Source organism: Trichophyton verrucosum (assembly GCF_000151505.1).
Source record: "Trichophyton verrucosum HKI 0517 chromosome Unknown contig00859_1.f1.exp, whole genome shotgun sequence".
In the NCBI taxonomy this organism is placed as follows: domain Eukaryota; kingdom Fungi; phylum Ascomycota; class Eurotiomycetes; order Onygenales; family Arthrodermataceae; genus Trichophyton; species Trichophyton verrucosum.
The window spans coordinates 155,456-174,061 of NW_003315231.1; the positions used below are offsets into that span (position 1 = coordinate 155,456).

The window sequence follows — 18,606 nt, forward strand, 5'->3', positions numbered from 1 at the left end:
TACAGGGTATGGGCGTTCTCAATGTCGATCCTAGGTCGTATGCATGCTCAATGGTGTGGGATATTCATATTTAATGACGCCCTACCAAGAACGGCCAACATTTCTGATTTAGGTTGATTCAAAAGATAGGACGTTTTTTTTTCCCCTGTGAATTATTCAAGCCTGCCAGCGGAAACAAATATGTATCCGTCACTGGCAGGATCTGGGTGTAAAGGTCAAAAATCATCATCCATTTCGTCACTGTCCCATTGGTCTTCCTGGTCATGCTGAACAAGGTATAGAAATCGCTGCAGCCCTCGCAGCTGCTCTGGAGGTACCTGCTCATTATCTTCAGCTCCATTTTGGTTATTATTGTTGTCATTGGCACCTCGCCGTGGTTGTGCACGGCGTCGATTTGCATCGCCCCCACGCAACCCCAGCCTTGCTGGACCAACTTCTTCTGCAAGTGGTGGTAGTCTGCGATTTCGGGGTCCCGCTCTTGGCGGTACTGGTGCAGGTGGTGGAACAGCTAGTGGGTGCGCAGTATCATCTTCATCGTCACTCATCTCAATCTCTCCATTCACAATGTCCGGGTCTTCGATATGGAGAGGAGCTCCTACTCCGTCTCCACCCTCCAGCTCCCAGAGTCTCATATAGCAAGACGTCTTTTCAGTGTTGAAATGCGCGTACGGATTATTTGCAAAGAGCCAGCTGGAGCACAGATAGCAGAAATGAGTGTTGCACTGGAAGCATATCATATGGTTGCACCCCATAGACTTTTGACATCTTGCAGCACAGGTGGGGCATCTGGAGGTATATATGTCTAGGTAATCCTCGGATGCCTTTTCCTCCGCAGATAATTCTTTCTCCCTTCGAGGGAAACAAATGCTCGTCGGCCCATGCCAGCCTTTCTTGCAAACACTGCAAAATGCATAAGCGCAATCTTCACAGACAGCCAACCGTTCCGACATTGGTGGTAATTGCTCCTGTGCACCTAGTGGATCAAATGGAGCTGCATTATCTTCTTCCTCATCTGAAGATTCTTCGTCGTTAATCAGGTCTACCGGTTTTGGATGCTTTTTTGAACGGGCGGCACCCTGACACCACTGACGGGGGCAATAAATAGTCGTCTTATCCGACTCCAGTTTCTTTTTCCTCTTGAGCCGTGCATAGCGTTGTACGGTCTCGAGTGGAAGGGGTATTTGTATCAGCTCTCCAGGACGCAGAGTCAGGTCATGTTTTTTCCGTGGACCAGGCTGGCTATTATCAGCTTTCTCCTTCCCACACCCAGGAGAAAGACACTTCACATTATCAACATCACCATCCTTGATGCATGAGTTATAAAAGTCCTGTAGACACTGGACGCAAAATACGTGAAGGCAACGCTGCATCCTATGGCACACCTTGCCCTTCTTTGGTTCAAGGCACACTCCACATTCAAAGGTCTCTTGTTCAAACTCTTCTTTCCGAGCTTTATTTTCGAAGTCGAGCAAGCTTATCTTCAAGTTCTGTGGAAAGACAGCCACGTCCTTTGAGCCATTGCCTATACCCAGACCTTCTTCTGCCGCAACTTGGAGGTGATCGATGTACGAAAACACGATCAAATTATTCCCTGATTCTTCCCAAAGCCTCATTCCATCTTCGATTAATTTGTTGATATTCGAGATGGGAAGCCAGTTCAGGTCTGTTGATATCGAGAATACTGGAGGTTTCTCGGCTGGATATCCTTCGGGGAGCTCGATTCCCAGATTGAGAGGAGGAAGGTGTGCGAGGTTGTAAACTTCATTATCCACATCCTCCTCAGCTTCTTGTGTTTCTTTTATGCCATTTTCTCCCATTTCGACATCGCTGGGCTCGGTAGACGGAGGAGGTGGAGGAAGGCAGGAGATGCTGACCTCGGTACTGGACTTTCGGAATATCGCCTTTATGGGGTTCACTGGTATTATTGGGAGAGTAAGGGACGCTTTAAATGGCGTAGAAGGGTCCACGACTATCTCGGGATAAATAGCCGCTATCGACTGAAGCTCCTGGCTTCTCTCGTCATCGGTGTCCTCGTCCATCAGCCCTGGTTGATAAACTTGACGTTCGAGTAGTTATATTATAACTACGAGTCAGAATATGAGTAAAAGAGATGCAGTACCGAGACAGGTAACTCGGTCTGGCTCTCTGGCTGCAGCTGGAATGTACTGAATAACGCCCGATAAGAGCCTCAAAAGGGACTTCGGGCCTTAATTTTTTTGCCCCTCCGAAACTGGTGGGCTGTAGAGAGGAATCTCTGCTCGAATCTTGCAGGGAATAGTACGAAGAGACGGCTGCTGTATCTGCTGCAAGACAAGAAGGAAGTGATTGAACTGAAAGTCACTTCTTCGCTGCTGCGTCTGAGTATCTGCTTGACTGTCTAATACTTTTGGGTTGCTGGATGACTGCTAAACTATTTTGGCTCACCGAGGACCGCCTTGTCCTGTTCTTATCGATAAGCAGAAGCCAAAAACCCTGAACTTTGTTAGTTAAGCCGCGGCATCCTCTTTTCACTCCGCCTGCCTGCTTCAACTTGCTTCACTTACATAGAACATATCAGCTACAACCTACCAAAGGAGTGCATTGAGCCAGCAGTCTATCTGTCTGTTGTTCAGGTAGCTGGGGACACACTTTATTCCTTTACTATGAAATATTTAAGTTGTTAACTTGTTATTTAGTTAGCATATTGTTTCTGTCCGTCTATCTCTATGGTTACTTAGGGAGTATCTTGGCCTAAGGATGGTTAAAGATTATGTCCCTGTGGCGTCTCTGTCACTAACTCATGTCAACTATGTGAGTGGGATTACTATCTGTTCCTGGAGGCATCAAGACTTGCGCTGTATACTAATTCCCGAGGATAGAACCCCGAAGACCCTATCTCGTATATCTGCGCCTTTCTTGCTCTTGTCCCACAGGCCCTAATAATATCCTATGTATCGCTATGCTGGGCTACACGTGAAGTGGAAATCATCTTCATGCTTGCTGGGCAGCTTTCTTGTGAAGTCCTAAATTTCGGATTGAAGAGATTGATTAAACAAGAAAGACCGAACCGTATTATCATCCTCCCCAACCCACATACGGTTAATGTTAATACCGCGGCTATACTAACTGAAGCTAGAGATGAATGGAAAGGGATATGGCATGCCATCATCTCATTCTCAATTTATGGGATATTTCGCTGTTTTCTTCACCCTTTTCCTGCTTGTCCGCCACACACCCTCTGCATCGATTCGGTCCGGTTACCTTAGCATGCTCGAACGTGTCGGTCTATCCTCACTAGCCTGTGCGGGGGCTCTAGCCGTTGCTCTGAGCCGTATATATTTAAACTACCATACTCCGCAACAAGTGGTGGCTGGAGCTGCTATCGGGGTCGCTTATGGATTGGCTTGGTTTGGAATTGGAAGCTTCTTGCGGGAAAGCGGCTGGCTAGGATGGGCTTTGGATCTGCAGCCCGTCAGATACTTTAGAATTCGGGACCTTCTTCCCCGGGAAGACCTGGCCGAGGGTGGCTGGCAACGTTGGGAAAGTATACGACAGGAGTCCAAGAACCCAGCCAAACGACATAGCAAAACATCCCATGTGGAATGATAGCGCATGTGGAATGATGCATTAGAGATATAAATATACACATAGATATATATATATATATTGGGCAAAGGAACCAAGTATCATGTACCAATTACTTTTTAATAACGATATGGCCGGTACCTACAAGGTCTGCCTCTTTATTGAGAGCGTCGATCTCTGCTTGGACATACGGGATGCCGTCTTTCGCTCTTTCTTGAGAAGTTATGATTTCAATCTCACCAGGATAGTAGATCCTGTCCACCCCCTGCATCTTCTCGCAGGTAACAACCCGCTTATAGAGATAGTCCATTCTATCCTTGAACTCATCCAAGCTCAAAAACAAGTCAGGTTTCAGAGCCATTATGAAGTGTCCCACCCCAGCCGGTTTTGACGGGTCATACGGGCCGGTGACATGTCCGGCGAATGAAGAGCCAGAAAGCACGCCAGAGAAGACGTCCATCATGATAGAGAGAGCAGAGCCTTTGGGACCACCTATGGGCAACATTACTCCTCGAAGAGCCGCGGCGGGATCAGTAGTATGAGAACCGTTTGCGTCCAAAGCCCAGCCTTCAGGTATAGTCTCCCCCCTACGGTGAGCCTTGTATATCTTCCCCCTAGCAGCAACAGACTGTGCCATGTCTAGGATGAAAGGAGGCGAGTTGGGGCCAGATGGTGCTCCACACGCGATTGGAGATGTGCCCATAAGCTTCTCCTTTCCTCCCCAAACCGGTAAAGCGGGCGAGGAATTGGTGAAAACAAGGCTCATCATGTTTGCATCAACGGCTTGTCTGACGAAAGAAGCTGACATACCAAAGTGGTTCGAATTATGCACTGAAACCATGCCAATGCCGAACTCCTTGGCCATCTCGATAGCGCGGTCCATGGCCATGGTGGCAGATATGAAGCCGAAAGCATTGTTTCCATCAACACGGGCGACGACGGGAGTAACCTGAGTCAGGGAAGGAGATGCTTTGGGGTCTAGGACGCCCTGACGAATGCGTTCCATGTACGATGGGATACGATTTATGCCATGGGTATCAACGCCGCGGAGGTCTGCTTCCACAAGGCATTTGGCAACAATAGAGGCGTTTGCTGACGGTACACCGTTCTTCTCGAGCACTCTTTGGACAAAGTCTTCAGCATCTGGCGCTGCAACCCTCTTCTTTTCTTGGTCTGCCATGGTGATTGACAACGGCATGCCTGTTGATGGCGGAGACATAGCTAAGGTTATTGCTTGAGTATGGAGGTCCTAAGTAGCATCGGAGGGAGAGCATGCAATTGGGCTGGCAGCAGCTTCGACTCTTATAGACGCCTACATTTACTCACTGGCCCTGGTAGCCTTGTGTCTCTCGGACTTTTGGCCGCTCCCAACGCTCCACTAGAGGTAGTTAGTCAAGGTAGTTAACTACTACCTTTCGCCTCGTTTACCTTCAACGGAGTTCTTCATCCCTTCGTTGGAAGTCAACAAACCTTATTTTGGACAGATTAAGATTACCTAAGCATTTCTTTAGAGACGATGATTAGTAAGCAGTGTTAGGAATAATAATTTACCGAGAGTCTATGACTAAGCTTCGTATTTAAAATGGAAGCGTTTGATTGGCTATATGGGAACGAGAAAAGAAGGGTCGAGGAAAGCAGAGAAGAGGCAGAAAGCTGCTGGCATGGCCGCATTTCGCAATCCTACCAGCATCTGAGACCACATTGTCAGGTTAACACTCCTGGCTTGCACATTTCCACGCTTATTCTCAACCAAGAACCCGGCAACATGTTCAGCAGCATTCTGCGCAGGCTACAGGGCGGGAACCTGGAGGTTTTCAAGGTAAGCCATAGAGCACATCCGATGTGCCATGTTGGATCATATTCAACTGTTCTGGTGGAATATATTATCATATTTTAGACTAATGGGGTATTTATTCTAGTTCGGCCTCTATATTGGATTCCCCATAGGATGGATGTACTACTTTGGCACGAACCTGGAGGAACGCTTCAGTGTCCCCGACTTCTGGCCGACCACAGCACACTCCCATAAAATACCTGCAGACAAAGGCGAGATAGACAAGGAACTAGCCCGGATGAATGAGCAGAGAGCAAAGCGATTGCTTGAAAAGCAGAGAATCCAAAAGGAATTCGAAAATATCGCTGCAACTTCGAATTCGACAACCGAATAATGGTGCATGTGCATCCATGTATGGAGAAGGAAGCGTTGTTTATACATTGTATCATACAACCTATTGTACATTTGCGGGCGTTTGGATGGTTTTGTGGAGTTACACTGGGTGAAGAAGCTATATCAAGCTCGGGTTTAAACGACTCATGTCGACGGCATAAGACTTGCGCGAAACACAATTTACATGCATAATCTCATCTCAAACACGGTGCATCAAGTTATATTTGTGAACTTGGGATAGAACAGATTCAGGAGCCTGGGAGATGTAGCTGGAAAAGGGGTGCCATACAGCAATCAATAATATACTATACATACAAGAAACACGGCATTATACCACATATTCGCTCAAAAAGCGCCGGATATCCGCTAGCAGTAATTCACAACAAAGGGCCGTCGTCGAGAAGATCAATACCATCAAAAGGAGCATAGCTTGGAAAGGAGGTCCGAAAGGAAAATTAAGCACATGGAAGTGCAATTAAAAGGTATAACATAAACATGCAGAAGTAATCCATGGGCTCATATAAGTCGCTAAATCCAGTATCACTCATAATTCTTTCAACGCCTCAGCTGTCGTGGCGGCGGCAGTTGCAGTAGCGGCAGAGAGTTTCATGTTAGCCGCATGTAGCGCAATCTGGTCAGCGACCGGCTGCCCAGCCCAGTAATAGTTGATATGTCGGTATAGAGAAAGTACGTGGTCAGGCAGATATATGTAGGCGGCAGTGATGAGCATGGAAATGAAGAGGATAAGGATGGTATCTGGACAGTGGATTGTTAGCCAAATCGTCCGATAATCCAAGGAGGTGAGCACCGAAAGAAGATCAAGGTATACAAGGTCAGGCTATACTTACTGAAAACTACTTTCTCAATAGGAGTCAACATGTAGAGTGAGAAGGTCACCTCATACTGGTAGTTCTTTAGTCGGAGCCACCGGAAGAAAGACATGAAAACCCCTGGAGATGCCGTTCCTTGTGACATGGTGGACTCGGTTGACTTGACAAGCGCCGCGGTCTTGGGACAGCTTTTTGGTCCGAGAAATCTGCCCTGATGTAGGCAGTCTAGTGAAACGAATAACTTCGTCGTACGGAATAGAAATGAAGGACTTAATTGCTTAAATTGCGCATTTGCTGTGATTGTTGTTATCGCGAGAACTTTTGGAGATAAAATAAAAAAGTTGCGGCAAGGTCCTTGCTAAGTCAGCAGATCTAGTTAACTTGTCGTTTCAATCTAAGCCGAAGCCAACAACAACAACCAACAGCATATCGCCCGCCGCGTGGTGCTGCCTGCCATACTATTTTATTTTGACTTTACTTCCCTAACACTATACAATACATCCTCCAGCGCCTCAAAAAGTGATGTTCATCCTGAATACATTATATCAAACCAATACACCCTGTTGGAGCTTGAGTGTTTCTTCATCTAGATACTATTCAGAAGATCAAACCGTGCAAGCCGACTATATGCTCTACTTTATCCGCTAGGCTATAGATACTCCAGAAATAGGCGAGGACTTTGTACTATATTAATGTTTCTCTGCTCCATGAACGAATACTTTATAGGGGGTTGTAGAAAGGGGTTGATGATGTAAGCTATTGTCTCTGCTCAGTTTATCTCTGTCACGTTGTTGCAGGCATGAAATAGGCCAATAAAAAGTCGTTAATGGGAAAGCTAATGCAGTCAAGTCTGGAAGGACGTTGGGCTTAATTAACTAACCAATAGGAATTATGTAACTGACTATACGGAAGCTGCAGGGAACGGCTGCCGTTTCGGACTCGATGAAATTAAACCATCCATGTCAACAACATCTATCCATCGCCGCGGTTGATAGTCGGCATCATGTTCAAAATATACCCACAAGCCCCATTCAGACATATATCCAAGCGAACCGCTCAATGGCAATTAATCCAATATGCTGGCCATGTGCGTTTCTTCCAGGCCTCGCCCCTATCATTAGCGAAGCAGATGCCTCCACGCCCAACACTAGACGAATCTGAAATAACTGGAACCTACCTCAAAGGATCAGGCCCAGGGGGCCAAAAAATTGTCAGTCAATCACTCATTCCACGGTCGTTAGTTGCCCTTCACAAACTAGCTGTTTCACCAATTGGGATGATCAGGTGCATATATGATTAGCAAAACGGCGCTGCAATAGAAGATACATAACTAATGACTGCAATATATGGTAAAAATATATACTTACTATATCCCAGAACAAAACAAGTTCGGCCGTACAACTCATTCACATACCAACAAACACGGTTGTGAAATGTCAAGCAACACGTTCCCAATCACAGAACCGGAAAATCGCGAAGAGGATACTCGCTGAGAAGATAGAATTGCTTGAGAAAGGAGAACAGAGTCGAGCGGCTATAGTGAATAACGTGAAGAAGAAAAGGAAGGCGAGTAAGATGAAGAAAAGTAAAAGGAAGTATCGGGCTTTGGAGGAGGAGAAGAGGAAGAAAAGGGCAGAAGCTGGATTGGAGGAGGAAGGAGAGATTTGTGAGGGTGAAGCAGATGGTATAGAGGAAGTTGAGGAAGCAGGTAAAGCCAATGAAAAGGTTAGCGAGGAGGAGAAATAATTTGGGTTGTTAGCGGGTGCTCAACTAGTTGTTATTTTATCTTGGGAATTAGATGTACTATTAACTTGGGCTCGGTCTGGATATGAGTTTGTATTTTGAACTACCTGAATTCTTCTACATCGTCGTCACCGTCATCGGTATCATCATCTGTGAACATATAGGGGAATAAACATTCGTCCTTATTAAACTCTGGTATTTCAGGCAAGACATTGGCCGTCTAAAATTCGAATCATGAAAGATCCTTAATCTATGCGAGAAGTTTGGCCAAACCGGGTAAGATCTGAGGATCTAACCTCTCTTGAGCGAAGTTCTGAATCTTTCCATTATTCTTGCTGTTCTGCTCCTTCAGGTAAGTAGCAACCCACTGGCCGACTTGCGGGCCAGTCTCTGGCCAAGGGTCTCTAGGTGGCATCTTAATGGTTGTTAGCTGGGTGAATCCAACTCCAAATGCCATGTCTTCGACATCATGCTCGGTTACAATGTCGTCACCAGTGGTAGGCAGGATCGGTTGGTCGAGAAGATATAGTAGGGCCTCGCATGTGAAACCCCATCCCTTCTTGTACCGGGAGGCGAAAGCTTCAGAGTGTGCAAGAGTTTTGGCAAATGAAATAATTGCAATTTTGCGATCAAGAGGGCGAGCAAGCTTCCTCGATTCCGGAAGGATTATGCTAAGGTAAATGGGGGTGAAAACACTAGAAAAATGTTAGAAATTCACGTAGTCACTAATGATGAAAGGTGGGGAGAAGCAAACCCGTTTTGAATATTTTCAGTGCATTGAATGAAGAAGTCGGCTCCGTACCCATTCTCTAGGTGAGCTGAGAGGAAGTGGTAGAATCGAACAAAACGGAGTGAGAAATTTTCAGTCTTCGAGTTCTGAAGTCGGGTAAGGATGATCTGAAGGATTGTAGGGAAGTAGCTTTGTAGCATAGCCCTAGAATAATATATAAGTCGGATGTTGAAACAGGATTTCAAGGGTCATATATAGACGGAACTTACGAGGGGAATGTCGAAATCACAGTTTCCAAAAGGTCAAAGCCATAGCTTTCGTTAATTTTGGAAGAAACTAGCTTTTGGAAGATCCCTAATATGGGCTCAATTTGGTTGTTTTTGCTCAATATATCCGCCCCACGTCGAACGATAGCTTGCAGCAGGCGAACTAGTGCAGGAACATTTCCTTTCTGTTCCCACATAACTGGCGCAAGAATGGGGGCAATCATATCCTTGAAGTAGTCTGGGAATGAGCCAGTGGGGTCTACTTCAAGTAACGCAGCTAGCAGCTGGAATACATATGGCATAAATTCTGTAGGATGTTATTATCGGAAGCACACGCATAAAGAATAGGGGTAACTTTCCCGACACATCATTCCTCAAGAGAGTAAAGAACGGAGTATACAAGGCCTGGCCAAGCTTATCTGGTTGGGAAGGCCCAGTAAACCTAACAAAAAGGTGAGCAATTTACCTTGCAATTAATTAGGAGGCATCATATCATACCTTATGAGTGCGCCCAGAGCTTCAAAGTGGTAGTAGTAAAAACGTGGGTTGCTTGGGTTGGAACTGATAATCTCAGTAATCCGGATGAGATGGTTGAGAATGGACTCTGTCTGGGGAACAGCAGCATCCTTGATTACCACAAGAACTCGCATGATGCACTTCATGATAAACTCATTCTCCTGAACTTTGGGTGCGGATGACTCTTTCTGAACTAGCTGGAAGAGATGCTCGAGAAGCTGTCCGGCCAGGGGGGTAATCTCACTTGCTGGAACGATTTGAGCACCAGAAGCATCGGTAAGGACGAAGACTCTTTCAACAGCAATTGCGGCATAGGTGTAGACCACGTAGTCTGAAGATGCGAGATGTTTCACTAATAGAGGCATAATCTCCCGCCACTGGTCCTTGGTGATGATGCTTCTAAATGAGTAGAGGTACTTAATGGCATCCACCTTCAAGATTGGCTGCACACCAGTCTCGGCAACTAGATCGGAAGCGATATTCTTCTGGAAAAACTCGGTGATGTTGACATGGGAGTTGATAGTGGTGACGCCATGACTTGCGGTTGCAACGCCTTTAGCGGCAATGGAGGAATACAGGTAAACTGCGGTATCCTTAGACTTCCAATTGTCAGATGGAGACTTGGCATTATCAGCCAAGTAGTGCTCGACATATCTTAGTACCACTGTAGTGACTAAATCCTCGAAGTTCTGGAGAAGCTGTCGGAGGAAATCGGTGGCAGCTCGTCGTCTTGTATCACTGTCAGAGCCCTCAAGATCTCTTCGGATAAATTCGATGGGTTCATCCTCGAACATTTCCACATCAGACTCTCGAAGGGTGATGTTGGGTAAGATGACCTTCTCGGTGACCTGACCTAGGGTTCCTTCGTTCTGGAACGCCGCCGCGTGCTCTGAAATCTTTGCAATAGATGTCAAAAACTGCAGCGCTTTGCTAACCAAGATATCATACTTTGTCTCCTGGCCAATTGTGGTAAGCAGATTCCATGAGCTGCCAATGAACTGTTCAACAAGCGAGCCGAAAACATCAAGGTACTTTTGAACATAGAGGGTGAGAGCTTCAAAGGTTCCTGCTTTGACGAATTCCAGTACACCAGACTCCGAATCATCATCTGTGTGTAATAGCTTGTTGTCGTACATTAAGTATTTCAGGAACAGTGTCGCGATTGCTCCTAGATTCTCTTCGAACATGGGAGGCAAGTCGTGGGACGAAAGGTCATAGAACAGCTTGACCATGAGGTTGAGCTGGGTAAACCCGAGGATGAGGTTCTCCTTGTTATCCTTATTCTTCTCGATGTATGCATCAAGAGACTACGATGTATTAATACAATGGCAATGACAGTTTAAATTTTTAAAAAAGTAGCTCTTACCTCGAACAAAGCCAAGTATGGTAGTCCGAATTTCCCAAGGACATGGTTGATCTCTCTATAGAGGTCATCGGAGCGGAAGAGGGGCCGCCATCTCTTGAAGATGGAATGGGCTACTTGCAAGACACCGATGTTGGTCTTGATATTCTCCGGTGACAATCGGGATACAAGGTCCTGAGGCGAAATGTTAGATTAGCTATCAAGGTTTCCATATGTATATCATATAGAAAGGGAAGACAAACATCGACCAGTGTGTCCCATCTCTCCCAAAAGTCACTGTCTGCAATGACACTGACTGCCTCTCCGAGCTGAGATTGTATGCCAGTGGGCACAGATATCATCAAGCTTATCAGCTCCTGCTTGATGGTGACGACATCGCTCTCCGGTAGCTTGTACTGGCCCTCCTCGTCGGTCCAGTTCCTCTTGATAAAGTTCTTGAAGCAAAGTGCACTGGCAAGACGGGTGTTGTATGCAAACGTCTCGGATGCTGTGATATGCAGAAGTTGGAGGGAAAACCCGGGCTTAGCTTCCTCTTGCTTCAAGGCAGCCTCGGCTAGAAAATGCAGCCACACATCAGCTTCTTCATCCTCATAATACCTAGGGCTAATCAGGGAGCTAACCTACCCTGTTTGTGCTGTCGAGGGTCCAAACTGGCCTCCAGAAGCTGCGCAATTGGAGCTAGATTGCTAGCCATGGCGGGGGTAGATCTGATCTATAAAAGATAACGGAACAAGGGAAAGGCGACAGGGTACTCTCGTCTGAGGCAGATGAGCGCGAGTACTTTCCAGCTGACCAGACAGCCTGACGCCCCTTGCTATGGTGGCTGTAGACTGGAGAGAAAGAATGTTGTAGTTCAACACCGGGACGTAGAGATCTTGATATCCTCCTTTTCTTCGTCTTCTTTTTCGACCAAAACAAAAAAGAAAAAAAAAAACATCAAGAGGGGAGATGCTTATGTCATAGCTTAGTCATTTATTAGTCAGAGAGAACCGGAATAATAAAAGTCCGTCTTCCCCCGGATTCGCCACGAAAAAAAAAAAAAAAAAGGCCGTCGAAGTTTCAACTCTTTTTTTTCCTTTTCTTTCGTCGACTTCTTGCTTTTTTTTTCTCTGCTTATGGCCTGATATATATATTTTTTTACCTGCTTCCTCTATTCTTAGCTTGATGGTGACTGTTTTGCTGCTTTGATACCTCCCCTATAAAGCTGCTTGTTTGAATAGGTGAGCAAAACTAAACCACCCCGCAATTCCCTTCCTTTGGGCTATCTTTGTCTTGCTATCAAGTAGCGCGCTTGGCGTGGACTTTGGTAGTTCAAAACGCCATTTTGATAGGCATGACCACGCTCTTGTTAATAAGCTGCTGACCAGGTCACAGTGCTAGAAGACATCATCGCCGGCTGCAGATTGATCCTGCTCCCCTGTCCGATACAAGTATATAACAGCCTAATGTCCAAAGACCTTACAATGTTGGCGCGGATATAGGAGACCTGGCCTTTTATCCTCAGCCAACAAGCTGGACAAAACCAAAATTCACAATATCAATACCAACAAGAGACGGGATAGAAGGGAAGAAAGGGGATACAAGCGACGCTCTACGACTAAGCCTACGACTAAGCGCAGCAGTGAACAAGCCATCCTGTCACTGTCCTGGCCATCAGGACCTTGACTCATTCGCCCGTCAGGGCGGATGTCTTCCGACGATGTCCCCCAAGCGCCACAAAACAAACCGTCTACCTCATCCTTCGCCGACGTCTTCAAGACTCTCGCGGTAGGCCGCCCCAAGTCGCAGTCACCGGTTTTACATGCGCAGAACGCAGGAGGCGCGTTGTCACCCGAGATGGAAGGCAGACGTGGCAGCCGAGTAACGTTTGGATTCGAGGCCCTTCATCGAGGCAGCGTGGCTGCGGGTGCGTCTGATGCATCAAACACGCCGAGTTTCGATACGATCCTTCATAATCTGGCGGCGGACCAGCCTCTCCAGAGTGCTGCCGACGAGGCCGAGAAGGCGGTACGCTATCTACACGGGTTCAGTGGTGACCAGGTTATCACCCTCTGGGAGCAGGCTGCCTATCTCATCGATCACCCAAGTTCGTCGGAAGCACGTACCTCAGGCGGAATTCTGCTGGAAAATGTCTCTGCCCGCCAGGATCTGTCACTAGCCGGCCGCAAGTCCCTCTTTCGCTCTATCTCTCAGCCCTCACATCCGGATGTCATTGCTCGTCGAGTAAAGGCGCTTATCTCCCTCTCAGATTACGGGAGGAAGTTTGATTTCACCTATGAGCCCGTTCTACAGATAATTGCTGCATGGATTGTACCACTGTACGAACAAACCGCTGCTATACGATCGAAGATTAAGCGGTCCAGAGGACAGAGGCCCAGTGGTGCTACTCTCGATGAGGCCATCTTGGGCGAGTTGTTTCAACATATCGTCGATGTTGTGACTCTACAACGCCACCCCCCTGGGCCGGAGGTTATCCAACTCGTTCTCGACCAGATATTCACTGTTTGCAGAAAGACTAGTGCTGCCGTGGATATCAAAAATTCCCTGGTTGTCTTCGATGCCATCATCGCCACTTGTGGTGTCCCTGATGACAGCTTCATTCCGTTACTCGAAGTCTTGTGCAGCATTCACGCTTCGGTCAAGTCGTTAGCAGGCCCAACGTCAAGAGCCGTCCGGAGTCTTGCCAAGTCTAGCAAACAGTCAGATATGATACAGAATCTTCATACGTTCCTCATGGAGACTACCGAACGACCTGACAGGAACCTGAACGTCACACGCGGCGCTGTTGACATTTTCCGTGATTTACTAGTTGCATATGGTCAAGATGGGATGCCTACGATTGACTTTGAGCCTCTCATCGCCTCTCTGCACCAAGCTTCGCTTCGAAAGGACGGCCGCATCGATACAGACATCCTAGAAGTTTGTCTTAACGCGTTACAGGGTGAATTTTCGCAGGTCGCCCTTCAACACGACTGGTCGGAGTTTGTTAATGTCATGCTGGCTTGCTCGGATCGAGCCATCGACATCACCGCCCCTACCTCTCCCACTTCAAACTTCTCTCCCGCCCCCCTCCCAGCGGCCTCTACTCCTCCATCTAAAGCCTCCTTGGCAGATGACATACGCTCCAACATAATCGCCAATCTTACCCGCATTTCAGCTTCTCTGGAATCGCTTTGGCCGAATTTGAGCAAGGCTCAAAAGCTCGAAGCATGGCGTTTGTTGGCTGACACCCATAAACACCTTACCCATTCTCAGGCAGAACTAGCTATACGTCTATTGAGAGCTGAAAGGCTGTGCCATCCATCCGCTTCAGACGGTTGGGTCACTTACTCCTGGAAATTGGTGCAAGATTACATTTTGGACCGTGAAAAGGCCCCCGAAACTCGCATACTTGCTTTGGCAACTTTTAGAGATGCATATTTCAGTGAAAATGCTCCAGAATTATATCTGAAGGAGGGTCTTGTAAGTGCCCTTACTAAGGATTTCACCGAAGAAGATTCGTACCTGTTTCTTCAGGAATTGGTAGCTTTTCTGGTGGACGGGACAGCCAGCTCAGACGAAGATACACTCAACCTCATTGTCGATACCCTAAGCCAGCCCATGAATGCCGATGAAAATACAGACGACATGTCCCCTTCCGGGACCAAGCCGGTACCGCACTATGTTTTGGCCTCGGACACGCTTGCACCGTCTCTCAGTGACGCGACGACATGGGGACTCATCCGCATCTTCCTAAAAGGGCTGGAGACCAAATCTCAAGTTGTTCTGAAAGTATACCAGAAGCTGATAGACATTGCGTTGTCGACGAGCCGGCCTTCTGACTCCCGTCTCTCAGCCCTCCGACTACTTTTCCGGCTTCGATGCGATACCTCCGGTGTTGTGCACATCGCATCTTTCATAGACAATGGCCACTTGACTGCGAGCATGCTGCGAACTGCCGAATCAACCAAATCGACTGCCAGTGAAGAGTCATCTACAGAACGCTCAAAAGATAACGATACATCATCCACTCCTAATAGCAGATCATCTCTGAAAGACCATTCTGTAACCCCGATAGGAGGCCATAGCCATCGTGTTATCTCTCGACGCCCATCGCGATGGGTTGCACCAATATGGGCCTTTGATGACCAGAGCAAGCTACCTGACATGACGGTTCTCAAGCTAGGAAGCAATGTTTACGCATTTAGAGCTCAAGGCAAGGAAGGAGGACAAAAGGCCGAGGAGCAAAAAGGCGAAGAGCAAAAAGACGAAGAGCAAAAAAGCGAAGAGCCAAACAACAACGATAAACATAATACCACCATCGTATTGAAAGTGAACCTCTGGGCTGAGGCCATCATTGCTCTTCTTCAGCGCGAGAAAGACTGGGATATCTACAGCTATGTTTCTGCTCACGTCAGTGCTCAACTTGCTAATCGGGACTTTTTCCGTGCAGCAATTCCTCAAATTACGCTGCTTCGAAGTGTTTTGTGCGAGCAGATTAAAAATGAGAGCTTCCCTGAACCACTTGGATGGACAGGAGTGAAAAAGAAGGATATCGCTATCTGCCTACTAGAAGCTCTGACAATGCTTATCAGCTTCCATGCACACTTTGCAAAAGGCGAGCAGGACGAGCTCGTTCGCTCGTTTATGTATGGAATTGGATCATGGGAGGGTACGTCTCGTGGATGTATCCACGCACTGAGCGTGTGCTGCCATGAAATCCCCTTGTCGGTAACAAAGTCATTAAACGCTATTCTTGACAAGATGTCTAAGGTTATCACCCGATCCCACATTGCGGTTCATATCCTTGAATTCCTCGCTTTACTTGCCCGTTTGCCCGAAGTTTACGTCAATCTCCGCGATGAAGAAATCCGGACTGTATTTGGTATCTGCATTCGTTACCTCCAGACCTCGAGAGAACAACGATACAAGAATAGCGAGGCTGCCAACAGCCGGTCTGCTTCCATGCCCACGCGTATTAGCAATGGCTCAAAAGATCCTATTTCTAACCCACCGGCAGAGGCAGTTGACATTCATGGTGGGGAAAATGCTGCCAGATATGTCTACCACCTGACATACCACGTTATGGTGTTTTGGTTCCTATCTCTTAAGTTACAGGATCGGCCTAACCATGTTGGTTGGATCACAAAACGGCTACTCTTCAATGATGAGCAGGGTAGAGAAGTCATTGAAGAACAGAGCCAGGTGTTCATCGACATGATGCAGCGAGTTGCATATTCGGACTTGGGAGACACCATTCCATTCGAAAATTTCCCACCTTCGCCATCCGACGGTCCAGTAGTGAAGAGAACTTGGATTGTTGGTACCAGTATTGTGACCATCGAAACAGCATGTGCTTCGGGTCTAAATCAGGTCACCAAGAGACAAGCGTCTGGGACCACATACTCCATATTCCAACAGCGAACTGCACCAGTCCTGCCCCATCAGATTCCCACTAACCCCCGCTCATATTCTCTCTCTGACGACCCGTCAACTCAAACTTCGGTACTACCGAGTCATGCTCTCTTGCAGATGACCGCCTCTGCATTCCCAACAGCACTCCCATTACAGCCACTGCCATTGCCTGACGATGACTTTACTCGACGAGCAATTAGCGCCTTTGATAGGAACAGTATTGTTGATGGTCATAAGATTGGAGTTTTGTACATTGGTGAGGGCCAGACCGACGAGACCGAAATTTTCGCCAACGACCACGGCAGCCCCGATTATGAACTCTTCATCGCAAGTCTTGGAACTAAAGTTTCCATCGAGAACCCTAAGTTTAACCCTCAGGGCCTCCATCATGAGAGAGATGGCAAATATATCTATGCCTGGCGTGATCGAGTCTCTGAGATTGTATACCATATCGCTACCATGATGCCCACGAACCTGGAAGCAGACCCGCAATGCGTAAACAAGAAGCAGCACATCGGCAATGACTTCGTGAACATTATTTTCAACCGGTCTGGTTCCGAGTTTGACCTCAATACCATCTCAACGCAGTTCAACTTCGTTGATATCGTCATCACGCCAGCTTCCCGAATAGGCTCAGAAGACAAAGCAGGAAAATTCACTGTCGACGACTTCAACCACAGGCTCTACACCGTCAAGGTTTTGAGCAAGCCTGGCATGCCTGAATTATCTGCCGCGGCCATCCCAAAGGTCATATGTGGGAAGAATCTTGCTGCTTTTGTCAGAATCATTGGGTTGAATGCATCTGTTTTCTCACTTGTCTGTAGCCACGGCGGCGAATACATTTCTTCCTGGCAGAACCGCTTGAGAGAAATCCGTCGTCTTCGGGATCGTGCATACGCCTGCTATTCCCCTGACATCACTAGCCCAGACGCCTCCTCAAACAACCTCACAGGCAGCGGTAGTACGTACGGCGATGGCTCATACCCATCCTCGCGACGCAATACCAAACAGTATGCCGAGGACGGCAGCCTCCGTAGCGGCCTGGGTACAGAACGCAACCTTACAATGGACGCTAATGCCTTCCAATGCCTGGATTTCTCACGCTGGACTCGCTGAATTTCGCTTCCTTCCCTGCCAACATCACGATGTATCATGCCTTGCACTCTTCCAACCCCCGATTCTTCTCCGTCCTGCATTAATATATTATCCCCTTTCACCCTCCCCTCCAATGTTACGACAAGCTCTGTTTTTTAAGGTATACCCCCTTGCTAAGATAACGGATTAAAAAGTTTTGTGCTTCGATTTCTTTCCCCCTTCTCGACGCATGTTGACCCTTCCTCCGGGTTTAACATCCAAAAAACTAAGAAAACCATCACGAGCCCCAAACCCCTTTTCGTTAAGTAAGCGTTGAAACTGTTATAAACTATTATAATAAATCGCTGGTTTTTGAAAACTTGTTCTTCACGCAGCCGTAGCTTCTTGTGACCGCGTAGCCGATGACGTCGTTTTTCATTTTAGTTCCTGTACTTCGTCTCCATGTATCCTCGCACTTACGTCGGCTCCTCGCAATGGGTCAAAACTCACTGCCGATCTCTGTCACTGGTGGGTGTCAAACGGGAAGAAACGAGACTATTTGAACCTTCTGGCTGTCTATCAAAATGCCATGAGCCAACAAAGTGCGAGAAACCACCTTAAGACCCGACCTCCCTCAAGCGTTCGCTGAAAGCTAGATTAACACGAACATGAAATCAATAGCAGGGAAAAAGCAAGGAGATTCGGCTGAAGACCTCGTTAATTGGTTATAAAGAACTACGATTCTGACTGATTAAGCAAAACTGCTGAACATATTGCGTCTATCATTGCGAGGTTAATCTCTGTAAAATATCGAGAACCGGGGCGAGAGATGACTCGACCGTCGCAATACAAATCAATAGTTAGGATGAAGGAAGAAAATTGCAAACCAGAAGAGCAGCCATTGATGAACTTAAGAGATATAAACATACTGGCTGAGAAAGAAACGAGGTCTCAAAATA

The 18,606-nt window shown here is 47.1% G+C and overlaps 8 protein-coding genes across 8 annotated transcripts; 4 read left to right on the forward strand and 4 right to left on the reverse strand.

Annotated features, from left to right (window-relative positions):
• Nucleotides 1-215: 215 nt before the first annotated feature.
• On the reverse strand, nt 216-2,039 carry TRV_07010 (uncharacterized protein; the record flags this gene model as incomplete). Its single annotated transcript, XM_003018951.1, has 1 exon — nt 216-2,039. One exon carries the CDS (start codon nt 2,037-2,039, stop codon nt 216-218), a length of 1,824 nt encoding a protein of 607 aa, XP_003018997.1.
• Nucleotides 2,040-3,117: 1,078 nt separating this feature from the next.
• Nucleotides 3,118-3,585, forward strand: TRV_07011 (uncharacterized protein; the record flags this gene model as incomplete). The annotated part of the gene is made up of 1 exon (XM_003018952.1): nt 3,118-3,585. The coding sequence occupies one exon, from the start codon at nt 3,118-3,120 to the stop codon at nt 3,583-3,585; it is 468 nt and encodes a 155-aa protein (XP_003018998.1).
• Nucleotides 3,586-3,676: 91 nt separating this feature from the next.
• Nucleotides 3,677-4,744, reverse strand: TRV_07012 (uncharacterized protein; the record flags this gene model as incomplete). The annotated part of the gene is made up of 1 exon (XM_003018953.1): nt 3,677-4,744. One exon carries the CDS (start codon nt 4,742-4,744, stop codon nt 3,677-3,679), a length of 1,068 nt encoding a protein of 355 aa, XP_003018999.1.
• A 402-nt stretch (nt 4,745-5,146) lies between these two features.
• TRV_07013 (uncharacterized protein) lies at nt 5,147-5,732 on the forward strand (the record flags this gene model as incomplete). Its single annotated transcript, XM_003018954.1, has 2 exons — nt 5,147-5,383; nt 5,484-5,732. 2 exons carry the CDS (start codon nt 5,147-5,149, stop codon nt 5,730-5,732), a joined length of 486 nt encoding a protein of 161 aa, XP_003019000.1.
• A 1,832-nt stretch (nt 5,733-7,564) lies between these two features.
• TRV_07014 (peptidyl-tRNA hydrolase domain protein) lies at nt 7,565-8,307 on the forward strand (the record flags this gene model as incomplete). The annotated part of the gene is made up of 2 exons (XM_003018955.1): nt 7,565-7,845; nt 7,950-8,307. The coding sequence occupies 2 exons, from the start codon at nt 7,565-7,567 to the stop codon at nt 8,305-8,307; spliced, it is 639 nt and encodes a 212-aa protein (XP_003019001.1).
• A 247-nt stretch (nt 8,308-8,554) lies between these two features.
• On the reverse strand, nt 8,555-9,602 carry TRV_07015 (uncharacterized protein; the record flags this gene model as incomplete). Its single annotated transcript, XM_003018956.1, has 3 exons — nt 8,555-8,999; nt 9,059-9,238; nt 9,304-9,602. 3 exons carry the CDS (start codon nt 9,600-9,602, stop codon nt 8,555-8,557), a joined length of 924 nt encoding a protein of 307 aa, XP_003019002.1.
• A 171-nt stretch (nt 9,603-9,773) lies between these two features.
• On the reverse strand, nt 9,774-11,873 carry TRV_07016 (uncharacterized protein; the record flags this gene model as incomplete). Its single annotated transcript, XM_003018957.1, has 4 exons — nt 9,774-11,123; nt 11,183-11,353; nt 11,422-11,732; nt 11,804-11,873. 4 exons carry the CDS (start codon nt 11,871-11,873, stop codon nt 9,774-9,776), a joined length of 1,902 nt encoding a protein of 633 aa, XP_003019003.1.
• Nucleotides 11,874-12,865: 992 nt separating this feature from the next.
• TRV_07017 (uncharacterized protein) lies at nt 12,866-17,689 on the forward strand (the record flags this gene model as incomplete). The annotated part of the gene is made up of 1 exon (XM_003018958.1): nt 12,866-17,689. The coding sequence occupies one exon, from the start codon at nt 12,866-12,868 to the stop codon at nt 17,687-17,689; it is 4,824 nt and encodes a 1,607-aa protein (XP_003019004.1).
• Between the last annotated feature and the right edge of the window lie 917 nt (nt 17,690-18,606).